This window comes from Pagrus major, chromosome 23, assembly GCF_040436345.1.
Source record: "Pagrus major chromosome 23, Pma_NU_1.0".
Classification (NCBI taxonomy): Eukaryota; Metazoa; Chordata; class Actinopteri; order Spariformes; family Sparidae; genus Pagrus; species Pagrus major.
This window is the reverse complement of record NC_133237.1, coordinates 23559464-23573937: the sequence shown is the minus strand read 5'-3', so window position 1 is coordinate 23573937 and position 14474 is coordinate 23559464. Positions and strand designations below refer to the sequence as shown.

The window sequence follows — 14474 nt, the reverse complement described above, 5'->3', positions numbered from 1 at the left end:
CATCTTTTCATCCTGTTGCTTATTTGTGGCAGTGACGTTTAAGGACGGGGTTTGCATAATTCTTTGTAACTTCAGCTCAAAAAATATAGGATACGTTAGTGCAGAATGTGGTTTGTGTATGATTCCAATCATTATAATTTCTTTAAATGAATGGACAGCTTTGGGGGTTGGTTTTGAAAAGTCTTCCAAATTCCATTAGTATTCAATTTCAGGACACTTGCACATTTGAGTTCACCCCTAAATGACACTGATATGAGAGTTGTAGTTGTATACACATGTTTATTAAATAATAAAATACAAACTTAGAGGTTGTACTAATATCATTACCATGAAATGTATAGATGTGGTTGTGCTGTATTTGACCTTATAAATGAAAGTCAGAGCACTGTATTTGTGGATTTTACATTGTATTACTGTTTTTGAGTCATGTCAGATGAATGCAAAGCGCTTAGTTTTGGAAATGTCCCCAAATGTTTGTAGTTTACAATTACAGGAAACTGGCACATCTCATATTCCTGTAATAAAAACAGGAATCTTTTGGATAACTCCCTAAATGGACAAGAAAACAGTTGGCAACTCCTTTGAGATCAGGACCAAAATAAATTTAACAAAATGAACTTCTCCAGTTACTACATTTGATATGAAGGAGGTGACATCTATTCAAGTACCACTATAAGTGCCCTGGAAAATCTTAAGGGGTCATGTCATTCATGGCCTTTTTGAGTCAAAGTGGCAAACCACACACGTACACATGGAAACACTAAACCCCTATCAGAAAGTGGGTGAACCGTTTTCTCAACTTTTTTCTTAATTTATGTTGAGTTCTTTTGAGTTGGCTCTTAGGACACATACTGATTTGAGCATGTGGTGTTTATAATAAAAGTGTCCAAGTGACTGACACCAGTATTTTCCACCACTGATTAAAGTTCTTTGCTGCTGATATTGATTACATCATTTAAGTTAGATTTTTATCAATCTAAGAATGGATATACAGCACGTGTCATCTGCTGCCACTCCCATTGTCACTTGCATTTGGCTGTCCTTGCTTCACCCTATTGTTTTTTGACATTTTCTCAAATGGTAGTGGCAGAGCAGAGATTTCTGCCCCCAATGTCACCTACTTACAGGGTGCATGGAGTGTAAAAGTCTGAGGAGGTCAAAAGTTTCATACTATACTGCAAGTGTTGCTGGACTTTGCAGCAGTCTCATTGTGTAGTCCCAGCACCCCTATAGATTGCCCCTTCAAAAGCGGAAGATTGTTAAAGAGCAGATTGAAGGCATGTTCCAACAGGGTATCATTGTGCCTTCCTGTTCACCATGGGCTTTCCCAATTGTATTGGTGCCTAGAAAAGATGGTGGCTCCCCCTGGTTTTGTGTAGATTTCCGTCGTGTTAATGACCAGAGTGATGGGGATGTCTATCCTCTGCCAGCCATTTCTGAGATCCTTGAGTCACTGGCATGCTCAACTGTTTTCACCACCCTAGATTTTAACAGTGGTTATTGGCAGGTGGAAATGGAGCCTGAAAGCCAGCCCCTGACGCCGTTTGTCATATCTTTTGGGTTGTTCCCTTTTTTGGGTCATGCTCCTATAATCACTAAGACCCCTGAAAGTATTATTCTTGTACCATATTGAAAATGATTTTTGCTTGTTGATCAGTACCGTGCTGCAAATAGTCTACCATATGACATAACATATATTGCATAATTGCTCTCCATAGTTTTGGACTGATTTCTCTGGTCAGTTGAATAAATTATTCATCAGAAAGGAAGTGACAGGATTCAGGATAATGATGACAGTTATCGTCTTTATTGTAAATAGCCCCCAACCATGGTTCATATTTTATGAACTCTGTTGAAAGGCCTCAAGGATGATGACACTTACTCAGCAGAATCAGACTAAAAAAAGAGAGACGAAAATCTATTATTATTATTTGGGTATCATTCAAGATGTGATATTGATTCACACTGTCATCAGTGAAAGTTCACAGCATCAAATCATTTTAAAAACAAACATACCTTTCCAGCGTCACGGCTCTTGACTCTCAGCTTGTTGACCTGGGACTCAGCGATGTCAGCGCGCTCCTGAGCTTCCTCAAGCTCATGCTGAACCTTCCTGAGCTTAGACATGTGGGTGTTGGCCTGCTCCTCCTGTTAAGCGTTTGGAGGAATGTTGGCGTAGTTACAAGACAGTAAATAGTGATGTTATTATTAAATCAGCTGTCAATGCTGTGCCACGTAATGTATTTGACTTACAGCTTCCTCAGCCTGTCTCTTGTAAGACTTGACTTTAAGCTGCAGCTTATCAACCAGATCCTGAAGTCTGTGCACATTCTTCTTGTCCTCCTCAGTCTGTAAAGATATAAGATTATACAGTATGTGAAGAAGAATAGAGAATGAATTAGAGGTTAGGGGAGTTTTTCAGTACGGCTTACCTGGTATGTCAGCTCCTTCACTCTCCTCTCATATTTGCGGACTCCTTTAATAGCATCACCTCCACGTCTCTGTTCAGCCTCAACTTCACTCTCCAGCTCACGCACCTGTAATGTGATGATAAATAATATACCAGTCTTCCACACAAAGATTTTAGTTGAAGTAATAAAAAGTATAATAAAAGCGATGTGCCTCCAAATTTTTATATACAGCTCATACCCTGGACTCCAGTTTCTGGAGCTGCTTCTTGCCACCCTTCATGGCGAGGTTCTCAGCCTCATCCAGACGGTGCTGGAGGTCCTTGACTGTGACCTCCAGGTTCTTCTTCATCCTCTCCAGGTGAGAACTGGTGTCCTGCTCCTTCTTCAGCTCCTCAGCCATCATGGCAGCCTGAAATGATGCACAGTTTAGAAATATAATTTTTAGTCTTGATATTAATGACAATAATGCTAGATAATAATTAATGAAGTGTAAACAAGTATTTCTTGAAGCAGTATTTACATAAAAACAAGACTCACATCAGTAATAGCCTTCTTGGCTTTATCTTCAGCATTTCTTGCTTCCTGAACAGCATCATCCACTTCACCTTGAACCTGGACGAGGTCTGACTCCAGCTTCTTCTTGGTGTTCATAAGACTGGTGTTCTGAATGTTGACCAAGAATAGACAGTGTTTATTGGTATGTGTCTCACATCTTTGATTAGATACAATCCTTTTGAATTAACGAAAACACACCTGAGAGTGAAGCAGTCCGACACGCTCACTAGCATCAACCAACTCCTGCTCAGCCACTTTGCGTCCTCTCTCTGTCTGGTCCAGAGCTACTCTCAGCTCCTCGATCTCAGCTACCATCAGGCCATTTCTGCGCTCCACCATGGCAACCTGCTCTTTCATGTCTGCCTGTCCTCTGACAGCATCATCAAGGTGCAGTTGGGCATCCTGACATTGAACAGAGAAAAAGAAAGTTTACATAATTTCCCTTTGATTTTGAAAACAATTTCTTTTACATTTAATAATCAAACAAATCTAACCTTGAGTTGTCCCTGGACATTCCTCAGTTGTTTCTGGGCCTCAGCAGCCTGCCTGTTTGAATGGCTCAGCTGAATCTCCATCTCATTCAGGTCTCCCTCCATCTTCTTCTTGACTCTCAAGGCATCATTCCTGCTCCTGACCTCAGAATCAAGAGTGGTCTGCATGGAGTCAATCACCCTCTGGCTGTTCCTTTTGATCTGCTCCATCTCCTCATCCTTCTCTGCCAGCTTCCTGTCAACCTCACCTTTGATCTGGTTGAGCTCAAGCTGAACACGGAGAATTTTGGCCTCCTCATGCTCCAGTGTGCCCTTAAAAAGTCACAAACACAACAAAAGGTATTTTTGGCAGAAATAAATCCAAAATGAATGCATGGTTACATTTTAACCATGTATTTTATCATAGTGGTCCGATAATGTTAGCAAGATTTTACCTCAGCTTCCTCCAGTGCTGACTGAATTTCAGACTTCTCAGTCTCTACAGTCTTCTTGGATTTCTCCAGCTCATGGATACTCTTTCCAGTCTCACCAATCTGTTCAGTCAGGTCTGAGATCTCCTCTGTAGAGCAACCAAAGTCAAATATAGTTAGAACTATACATGCAGATTACATCTGGAAAGATCTGTCAGTGCTTTTACGAACAAATATTGCTCATAGACTACACTACTAGAGGTCAAAGAAGAACCCTTACAATGACTATGATCGTTACATTAAATACAGTAAGATTGGCATACGCTGCAGGTTCTTGTTCTCTCTCTTTATGGTCTCCAGGTGATCCAGAGCCTCCTCATAAGAGTTCTTCATCTTGAACAGTTCAGTGCTGAGAGAACGAGCCTCCTTCTGAGCTCCTTCCAGCTCTGCCTGGCCCTCCTCAAACTTCTGTTTCCATTCTGCAAGGACCTAGAATTGTATAGGTCAAAATATGTTAATTAAATGACTATTTATTAATAAAGGTGCTTGTTTCTCGCTATAAAACTGGTGTTGATTACCAGTTTAACCATTTACCTTATCAAAGTTCCTCTGCTTCTTGTCAAGGTTGGCAGCCAGAGCATTGGCTCTCTCAACATCAATCATGAGGTCCTCCACCTCACCCTGCAGCCTCTGCTTGGTCTTCTCCAAAGAGGCGCACTTGGAGTTCACAGCCTCAATGGATTCCTCAGCATCCTGCAAGCGCTGGGCAAGCTTTTTCCTGTAGCCAAGAGGAATTATTTGTGCTTAAGTGAACAAAGATAGCAAAAATGGATTTATCTGTGAAAAAGTAGAAAGGATTATATACTTGGACTCCTCCAGCTCCTCAGTGCGCTGGATAGCATCAGTCTCATATTTGGTTCTCCACTGAGCCACCTCACTGTTGGCCTTGGACATTCCTCTCTGCAGCTCAGCTTTGGCCTCCTGCTCCTCCTCATACTGCTCTCTGAGCAGATCACAGTCATGGCGGGCTGACTGAACTGCATGGGCCAGGGCATTCTTGGCCTGTTGAACATGACAAAACATTAGTATCATACCTATGAAGTGGAAAAAGAAATAGTAAATAAGTGCTTTTTTTTAAGGTTAATCATTTTGATGTCGCCATTTAGTTTTGAATCCTCAAGACTACTTCTGCATCAATCATATTTGCTACTCAGCATCATGTTTCTTTTCATTATTGGGCAAAAATGTAATTCTTAAAAGGTTCACTTAGCAATAATAGCAGTATGCCTGGATGTTGTTGCTGTGGGAATAGATTCTTGAGCTTTGATCTTTTAAATCTTATTACAGTATTATGGTACACATTTTGAATGACTACATTTGAAAAAGAGAATATACCCCCTGTAAAAATGTAATAACTGGGCATGTAAACTTGTTTACCTTGACTTCCTCCTCAACATGTCTCTTAAGCTCCTCAATCTGCTGAGTGAAGGCCTGTTTTCCTCTGGTCAGCTGGGAAACAAGAGCTTCCTTCTCTTCAAGCTGGCGGGAGAACTCACCTGAATGACAAATGACATGTATAAATGAGATTTTTTATTATCAAAGTTCTCATTAGTAACTTCCATCAGTAGTTTTTATTCCATGACACTCACCATTCTCTGTCAGTAGTCTTGCCTTTTGTCCATTAACGTCATTCAGATGGCGAACATTCTCATCATTTTTGGCTTTGAGCTCACTGAACTGGTCCTCAAGAGTTCTGCACATTTTTTCCAAGTTGCCCTATCAACAAAAAAACATGATGTACGTTTAGTTTTTTTTTTCTAAATTTAAAGCTACTGCCATATTTATTGGTTAGAGATCATATTTCTGAGCATAACAAAGGCAAATACCTAATCTTTAAACAAACGACTCACTTTAGATTTAGCAACAGCCTCCATGTTGCTGGAGAGGTCATCAATCTCCATCTTGTACTCGCTCTTCTCCTTCTCCAGCTTCTGCTTGACACGCTGGAGGTTGTCGATCTGCTCTCCCAGCTCTGCAACACTGTCTGCCTGCTTCTTGCGGAGACCTGATGCGGTAGCTTCGTGCTGCAGGGTTGACTCTTCAAGATCACGGCGCAGCTTCTGGAACTCAGCTTCACGCTTCTTGCTCATCTCAATCTGAGCAGCTGTTGCTCCACCAGCCTCCTCGAGCCTCTCACTGATCTCCTCAAGCTCCCTGGAGAGGTCAGCCCTCTGCTTCTCAACCTTAGCCCGAGCAGCCCTCTCAGCCTCAATCTCTTCCTCCAGCTCCTCAATACGAGCCTACATTTGATGAAAGAAGGTTTATTGACTTGAATATAATGTGTTGTTTTTGACTTACTGAGTCTGATTTGCATGTGTATAACAGCTTATGTACTGTGTGTTGGATATGTCACCTGGAGCTCCTTGATCTTCTTCTGAAGCTGAGCACTGAGAGACTGTTCATCCTCAATCTTGCTGAGGAGCTGGCTGGTTTCAAATTCTTTCCTTGATGAGGATACAAAGAAGGCTTTCACTGTCACAGTTTGTACTGTTGTTGGAGTGTAATGTTTGAGATGCTGAAAAGAGGATTAATAACCTAAATCAAAAACCTTACTTTTTGATTTTCTCATCAGATTGCTGTTTGTCATTCTCCAGATCCATTATGGATTCCTGGGCTAGTTTCAGATCTCCCTCAAGCTTCCTCTTGGCTCTCTCAAGGTCCATGCGGAGCTTCTTCTCTTGCTCCAGTGATCCCTCCAGCTATCACATGACAGTTAATGATAAATGATTTGGGGTATTCAAATGACAGTGTGTCAATACAAGTAGTATATATTATTTTGAATTTGTATCATGGAATATCAATTAAAACACATGCTACTTGACAATAGAAAGACACAATCGAAACAATTGTTTTCTTACATCGTCCACTTGCTGTTCCAGCTTTGTCTTGGCTTTGGTCAGAGTGTTGACTTTGTCTTCCTCTGCTTGGAGATCATCAAGTGTTTGCTGGTGGCTCTCTTGGAGGGCTTTCTTCTCCTTTGTTAACTTGGCAATAGACTCATCTTGAGATGCCATCTCCTCTGTCAGGTTTTTCACCTAAAATGGTGTGAAAGGTGGATTATTTCCATCACATTATATTCATATGGTCTGTGTTTAAATGAATGTGGGTTTAAAATAATTCAAACCTTGTTTTCTGTGGCATGTTTCTCCTTCTCCACTTTAGCCAAAGTGAGCTCCAAGTCATCAATGTCTTTCTTCAGCTCAGAGCATTCGTCCTCCAGCTTCCTCTTCTTGGCAGTCAGTTCAGCATTGATTTCCTCTTCATCCTCCAGTCTCTCGGTTGTCTCTTTGAGTTTGGCCTCGAGTTGGATCTTGCTCTTAATGAGCCCTTCACATCTTTCCTCAGCATCAGAGAGGTTATCGACTTCCTATTGTACATAATGAACATACAATAAGTTTAGAAGTTTGAAAAGATAAGCGTATATGTAATAGAATTACACTTCCTGGGTTTCTTACTTACTGAAGCCACTTGGAGTTGCAGGTCATTCTTCTCCTGCATCAGGGAAACCATCTTCTCCTCCAGTTCCTTCTTCTTGGCCAGGGCAGTAGCCAGGTCTGTTTTCATCTTATCATAGTTCTCCTTCATCTGCTGCAGCTCCTTCTCAGTCTCAGCACTCTTCAGGAGAGGCTTGATCTTGAAGTAGAGATTCATCCATGGCCAGTTCTTCACATTCATGAATGAACGGATATTGTACTGGATTGAGAAGATAGATTCTCTGGAAAATGAGATTGATGTAGAAAGTGTGATTTCTTCTGAAACATTATTTTGCAGAACTTCTAAGTCTAACAATTGAAAAAATATATATCAACTACATAATTGGACAGTACAGTTTAGTGTACAGTAAAATAATCCTACCTCCTCTCCCACATCTTAACAAACTCCTTCCTCATGACATATCCTCTGCAGAGACCCTGAGTCATTGTCACCAGCTCAGCCAGTTTCTCATCTCTCATCTCCTCCAGCTGACCCAGCAGACCAGCTTTGAAGAACACCTATATGATCAAGTGGGGCAAATTAGTATTCAGTGCATATGGGTACAACAGGACAACCACACAAGTAAATCTGTAGTCGTTGAGGATGAACCTTTGTGTGTCCAAACTTGTACTGAGTGTGGTCCACATCAATGGAGCCCAGCAGCTTCTCTGAAGCTTTCTTGTTGTCAATGAACTGTCCCTCAGGGATGACACTGGCATTCAATACTTTGTATCTACAACAGAAAATTATGTTGTTCCTTTGATCTTCCTCCCACTTTTTCTTGGTGTTTACCATCCTAATACCTCTACCAAAATCAACTTGACTTGCTTATAATGAAAACTGCAGTCACCTCTGCTTGAAGTCACCGTAGAGGATTCTGCTGGGGAAGCCCTTTCTGCAGATTCTGATGCCCTCCAGCACACCATTACACCTCAGCTGGTGGATGACCAAGAAGTTCTCCATAAGACCTGCACATTGCAAACTCATTGTATCAAAACATTTCTTTACCATACCATGTCACACAGCGCACAAATCTGGGTTATGCGCTTCTTACCTGGGGTCTTTGTTTCATTGGGAATCAGACAGCGGACAAAATGAGGGTGAGTGCTCCTCAAGTTGGTCATCAGCTTGCCCAAGTTCTCCTGTGGATGAGCATCACAGAATAATAGGTCATCAATATTTTAAGATGAGATTGTTAATTGTTGTCCAAAAATATGAAAGAATACATACCCTGAAAAGAGCAGACACAGTCTGGAAGGAACCACCCTTCTTCTTGCCACCCTTCTTGCCACCAGCAGCCTCTATTTTGCAAAACGAGACATTTTTTTAATGGTACCGAATAATGATAATAATCCACTGCAGTAAGTGGTTTAAGTTTTCGTCTGTTTTGAATGTGTATTCTTTTTTTTTTTTACCTAAATGAATATTTTACCACAGAGAAGTTACCTGTTTCTTACTCGGCCCAACTCAATTGAAACAGACACACCGTTTTTTACCTATCACTACAAAGTCAGTGCACTGCCTGTAACTTTCCAAACTCCACTTTTCAGTAAGCAGCCAATAGCTATGAAAAGAGATGGCAACAATGCTCACTATCTTCAACAGTAGAAAATAGGAGGTTAAAACATCTGTACTGGGTACACAGAGTTTTTGATAACTCTGCTCACTTTTATTTCTTACCATCAGCTCCAGCCTTGGCTACATACAACAAGGCCAGCAGTTTATTTGAAGATTTCTGGTAAAGCTGAACAACTGAGTCGTTCAGGGGGTCCTTGTTCTTGTCCAGCCAGCCACCGATATTGTATTCCACTGTACCAGCATAGTGAACCAGGGCGAAGTGAGCTTCAGCCTTGCCCTTTCCAGGCTTTGGCTTCTCAAAGGCCTTGGTCTTGCCAAGATGCTGATCATGCAGCTTGTTCTTGAAAGTTGTGTCAGAGGCCTTGGGGAACATGCACTCCTCTTCAAGGATGGAGAAGATGCCCATTGGCTGAGAAGAATTTACATTTCATGGTAAGAAAAAAATTTACCTGAGGAAGCAAACATTTGCACTTGAATCAAGTAATCTATCTAATTTAACAAAGTGATATGTTACCTTCTCGATAAGCTCAATGCAGGCAGCCAAGTCCATACCGAAGTCAATGAACTCCCATTGAATGCCCTCTTTCTTGTACTCCTCTTGCTCCAGGACAAACATGGTGTGGTTGAAGAACTGTTGCAGTTTCTCATTGGTGAAGTTGATGCAGAGTTGCTCCAAGCTGTTGAACTGTAGTTATAGAAAAACATTTAATTTCATGCCAAAATAAATTTGAACCTCTGAATTTTTCAGAAAGGTTGATTTTCCAAAACTTACATCAAAGATCTCAAATCCAGCGATATCCAACACTCCAATGAAGAACTGTCTTGCCTTCTTTGTGTCCAGCATCTCATTGATACGGACGACCATCCACAAGAACATTTTCTCATAGATGGATTTGCACAGAGCGCTGACAGAATTGTTGACCTAAATATAAGGATTTAGGTGTGGATTTATGAGTGTGATATTTTTATTTGGAAATGTAAATATTTCCCTATCCAAACACCAAACTTTCTCCTTATTACCTGTGGGACGGTCTGACCTTTGGTCACCATCTCATTGCCGACCTTGACTCTTGGGTAGCACAGAGCTTTCAGCATATCAGCTGAGTTCAGGCCCAGGAGGTAGGCGATTTTATCAGCCTCTGATGGAGAGAAAAACAAGAAGTTATGTGAATGAAGGAATGAATATATGAACGAATATTTTGTTTTCGTGTTTGGTCATTAACATGACCCATCCCTGATGGGTTATAAATACACACTGACTTGTGTAGTATCTTACACACCAGAAAGCTTGCATGATAAGAGTGTATTATTTTAGAAATTACCCTCATTGCCATCTGGTTCAGCCTGCTCCTCACGCTGCTTCTGCTTGAATTTCATGCCGCCATGATGAATCACAGCTCCAGTCAGCTTGTAGATGCCCAATTTCTCCTCAGCAGTGAAGCCCAAGATGTCAATAGCAGTCTGCAGTGTAAATGAAGCAAAGTTATTGGTATGTGAAACATTTTTTTACCTGTATACTATCTCTTTAACTAAATTGTTGTCTTACATCTGTTGCAATGAACTCCTCCACATCATCGATGCTTTTCACAGTGATTTCACCCTGACTGATCATTGGGTAGTCATAGGGGTTGGTGGTGATCAGAAGAGCCTCTAGAGAAGGACAGTAGAAATACATAGTATTGTTTGATGTTTTTTCTGATATTGTTAAAAGTTTTATGTAATATTGGTTTAGTAACATACCCAATAGCTCAGGCTTGTGGCCAGTCATCAGCTGGTAGAAGATATGGTAGCTCCTCTCAGCAGACAACTGGAAGGTGACACGAGACTTCTCCAGCAGATCTAAGAAGAAGAAATTTAAATTGAAAACGTTTCTGTTTTACAGTTTACTGTAACTTTATCAGAGCCTAGATTATAATTTAAATGGATATTGACGAATGCCATGGTTGAAACTTACATGTTTCAATATCAGCTGAAGCTAGCTTGCCAGTAGTGCCAAAGTGGATCCTGATAAATTTACCCTAGACAGCCAGAACATTAATATCATCAGCTTTTTTAAAAATGTATGAATGAAAAAAGTCTCAAGATATTTTCTCCAGTACTTACAAAACGAGAGGAATTGTCATTCCTCACAGTCTTGGCATTACCATAGGCCTCCAACAGAGGGTTGGCTGCAACAATTTGGTCCTCAAGAGAGCCCTGCAAGAGAAGATTTGAATGAGCTATACATTCAAATTAACTTTCCTCTGACAAACACTTTCATCTTACACAACCAATTTTACCTGAATTTTGCTAGCTTGTTGCTCAGTCTTCTTAGCTCCAATAGCTGCAATTGTTGCAAAGTACTGGATGACACGCTTAGTGTTTACAGTCTTTCCAGCACCGGATTCTCCACTGGGGTACAAGGGACATATTATCAAGATTTTGCTTCATTGTCATTAAGTTAATAAAGTTATAGCACAATAGTGTGTTTTATACTCACGTAATCAGGATAGACTGGTTCTCACGATCTGAAACACAAACATGAATGCTTGACATGAGTTTTCTTTTAATAAATATCAATGGAAGATTTTACCTCTGTGTGTTTAGATTCCAACACTGATATTTTTATCTCACCAGTGAGCATGAACTGATAGCCATTGTCAGAGATGGAGAAGATGTGGGGTGGAGCCTCAATCCTCTTCTTGCCTCTGTATGCTTCTACACATTGAGCATCATATACGGGAAGCCACTTATAGGGATTCACGACAACGCAAAACAACCCAGAGTAGGTCTGTAATAATAAAAAGCATAAACATAGTGTGATTTTATTTAGATTTTGTTTGATTTCCATTTAGGTACACATACTCTATACATATTTACATATACATTAAATTAGTATAGTGTGGAAACTCACGTAGATCATCCATGATGCATAACGCTCTTTGAGGTTATACAACACGCAAGGCTCATTGAGGTGGGTCATCATGGCCATGTCCTCAATTTTGTCATACTTGGGAGGGTTCCTTGGATGGATGTCATCCTCTTTTACTGTGATTGTCTGAACAGCAAATACAGTAAAACGTAATTAACTAAGAAATAACTTCAAACAGAAAAGTTCATCACATAGATCACATTGTTGTTGACAGTGTCAGTTTGAGTCTAAAATACAATGAGAAACAAATAGTTCACTGAATGTTTTACCAAGATATCGTTTTAAATAAATGTTAATCCTATCCTTGTATATACAAGGTGTCTTAGATGGAAATCGATTGAGTAGTTTTGTTGAAAAAAGTAAATAAATGAATCACTTACCTTTCCACAGTCTGTTTCCACCGTGGCTTTTCCACCCTCTCTCTTTGTAAGTTTACCCTTGAGGTACATCTCCGCAGGCTCAGCCACAAAAAAGGCGGTTTTGGCATCAAAAGGAGTTGTTTGTGCCTCAAGCCTCTCCCTCTCTGGCTTCCGGAGAAAGACGGCCGCTGGGCCATAGGCCTCCATCTCTGCGTCTGTGCTCATGGTGGCACTTCAGTGGCGACTGAAAAGATGAAGTCCACAATAGTGTTAACATATTGGCATGACATAGCTATGGTCTTCTGCCTAGCTGATTGTGAAGATTTAAAGTTTTTTATGCTGAAATCTTTTACCTCAACTGGTTCCGAAAACAACTGAGCGTTGGAGTCTCTGGTGGAGTTGGGAGATCCTGTAAATACATGATTAAACATGAGTACAATAATTTGTTTCAGATTGTTTTTCTAATTGCAATTTTTTTCTGCGGAAATTTAGCCAATTAGAAAACAGATGAGGGTAAAGATGGCAAAATGTTTATAGACTTATAAAATATATTCAAACTGTAATGAATTGAATCATTAAAGTCAAAGTCAATCATTTACCATTAAAGTACTCTTCCATCCCCTCAACTGCCCTCGCTACCAGAGAAATAGTATTGCTCTTAATGATCAGTCAGTATGTATGTGATGAAACAGGGTGTGTATTAGATGTAAATACAAACTAACAAATTGTGTTAAATGTGAAAGAGTATATAAATGGAGTATATCAAGAAAATTGTTTTGGAATAATGTCTAGTCAAGACTACCACCCAGGTAACTCTGCCATATAATTCTGGACAATATGCAAAAGTAATTAGCAACACATTAACTTCACTGACTAATCAAGAACAGTAAAAGCTGAGGTCAAAATGAATACACTCACCTGTGATGAAGCCTCAGTTAATGCAGTAGCTCAGAGCTGCCTCTTTTATAGAGGGTGGGATTGCCTGGTCAGCAGCAGTCTCTCGCTCGGTTTGGTCATGGCCTCTTTTGAACCCGTTGCTTATTTGTGGCAGTGACGTTTAAGGACGGGGTTTGCATAATTCTTTGTAACTTCAGCTCAAAAAATATAGGATACGTTAGTGCAGAATGTGGTTTGTGTATGATTCCAATCATTATAATAATTGATTTAAACGATGCTGAAGTTGGGATTTGTTTTGAACATCTTTCTTTAAATGAATGGACAGCTTTGGGGGTTGGTTTTGAAAAGTCTTCCAAATTCCATTAGTATTCAATTTCAGGACACTTGCACATTTGAGTTCACCCCTAAATGACACTAATATGAGAGTTGTAGTTGTATACACATGTTTATTAAATAATAAAATGCATCTTTAATACAAACTTAGAGGTTGTACTAATATCATTACCATGAAATGTATAGATGTGGTTGTGCTGTATTTGACCTTATAAATGAAAGTCAGAGCACTGTATTTGTGGATTTTACATTGCATTACTGTTTTTGAGTCATGTCAGATGAATGCAAAGAGCTTAGTTTTGGAAATGTCCCCAAATGTTTGTAGTTTACAATTACAGGAAACTGGCACATCTCATATTCCTGTAATAAAAACAGGAATCTTTTGGATAACTCCCTAAATGGACAAGAAAACAGTTGGCAACTCCTTTGAGATCAGGACCAAAATAAATTTAACAAAATGAACTTCTCCAGTTACTACATTTGATATGAAGGAGGTGACATCTATTCAAGTACCACTATAAGTGCCCCGGAAAATCTTAAGGGGTCATGTCATTCATGGCCTTTTTGAGTCAAAGTGGCAAACCACACACATACACATGGAAACACTAAACCCCTATCAGAAAGTGGGTGAACCGTTTTCTCAACTTTTTTCTTAATTTATGTTGAGTTCTTTTGAGTTGGCTCTTAGGACACATACTGATTTGAGCATGTGGTGTTTATAATAAAAGTGTCCAAGTGACTGACACCAGTATTTTCCACCACTGATTAAAGTTCTTTGCTCCTGATATTGATTACATCATTTAAGTTAGATTTTTATCAATCTAAGAATGGATATACAGCACGTGTCATCTGCTGCCACTCCCATTGTCACTTGCATTTGGCTGTCCTTGCTTCACCCTATTGTTTTTTGACATTTTCTCAAATGGTAGTGGCAGAGTAGAGATTTCTGCCCCCAATGTCACCTACTTACAGGGTGCATGGAGTGTAAAAGTCTG

At 40.1% G+C, this 14474-nt stretch overlaps 1 protein-coding gene across 1 annotated transcript; it reads right to left on the bottom strand.

Moving 5' to 3' along the window:
- Window positions 1–1788: 1788 nt before the first annotated feature.
- Window positions 1789–12493, bottom strand: LOC141018927 (myosin heavy chain, fast skeletal muscle-like). Its single transcript, XM_073493679.1, has 39 exons — window positions 12271–12493; window positions 11873–12016; window positions 11593–11749; window positions 11459–11486; window positions 11259–11370; window positions 11083–11175; window positions 10934–10997; window positions 10720–10818; window positions 10526–10629; window positions 10302–10440; window positions 10000–10118; window positions 9752–9901; window positions 9494–9664; window positions 9082–9388; window positions 8632–8702; window positions 8456–8543; window positions 8252–8369; window positions 8011–8134; window positions 7783–7919; window positions 7387–7642; window positions 7052–7294; window positions 6786–6962; window positions 6481–6626; window positions 6281–6371; window positions 5778–6167; window positions 5517–5643; window positions 5305–5423; window positions 4733–4929; window positions 4462–4645; window positions 4191–4356; window positions 3892–4016; window positions 3461–3769; window positions 3165–3368; window positions 2949–3074; window positions 2650–2820; window positions 2433–2537; window positions 2254–2349; window positions 2017–2148; window positions 1789–1896 (listed from the first exon to the last, which is right to left on the bottom strand). Exons 1-39 carry the CDS (start codon window positions 12472–12474, stop codon window positions 1879–1881), a joined length of 5811 nt encoding a protein of 1936 aa, XP_073349780.1. The 5' UTR covers window positions 12475–12493; the 3' UTR covers window positions 1789–1878.
- Window positions 12494–14474: the final 1981 nt, after the last annotated feature.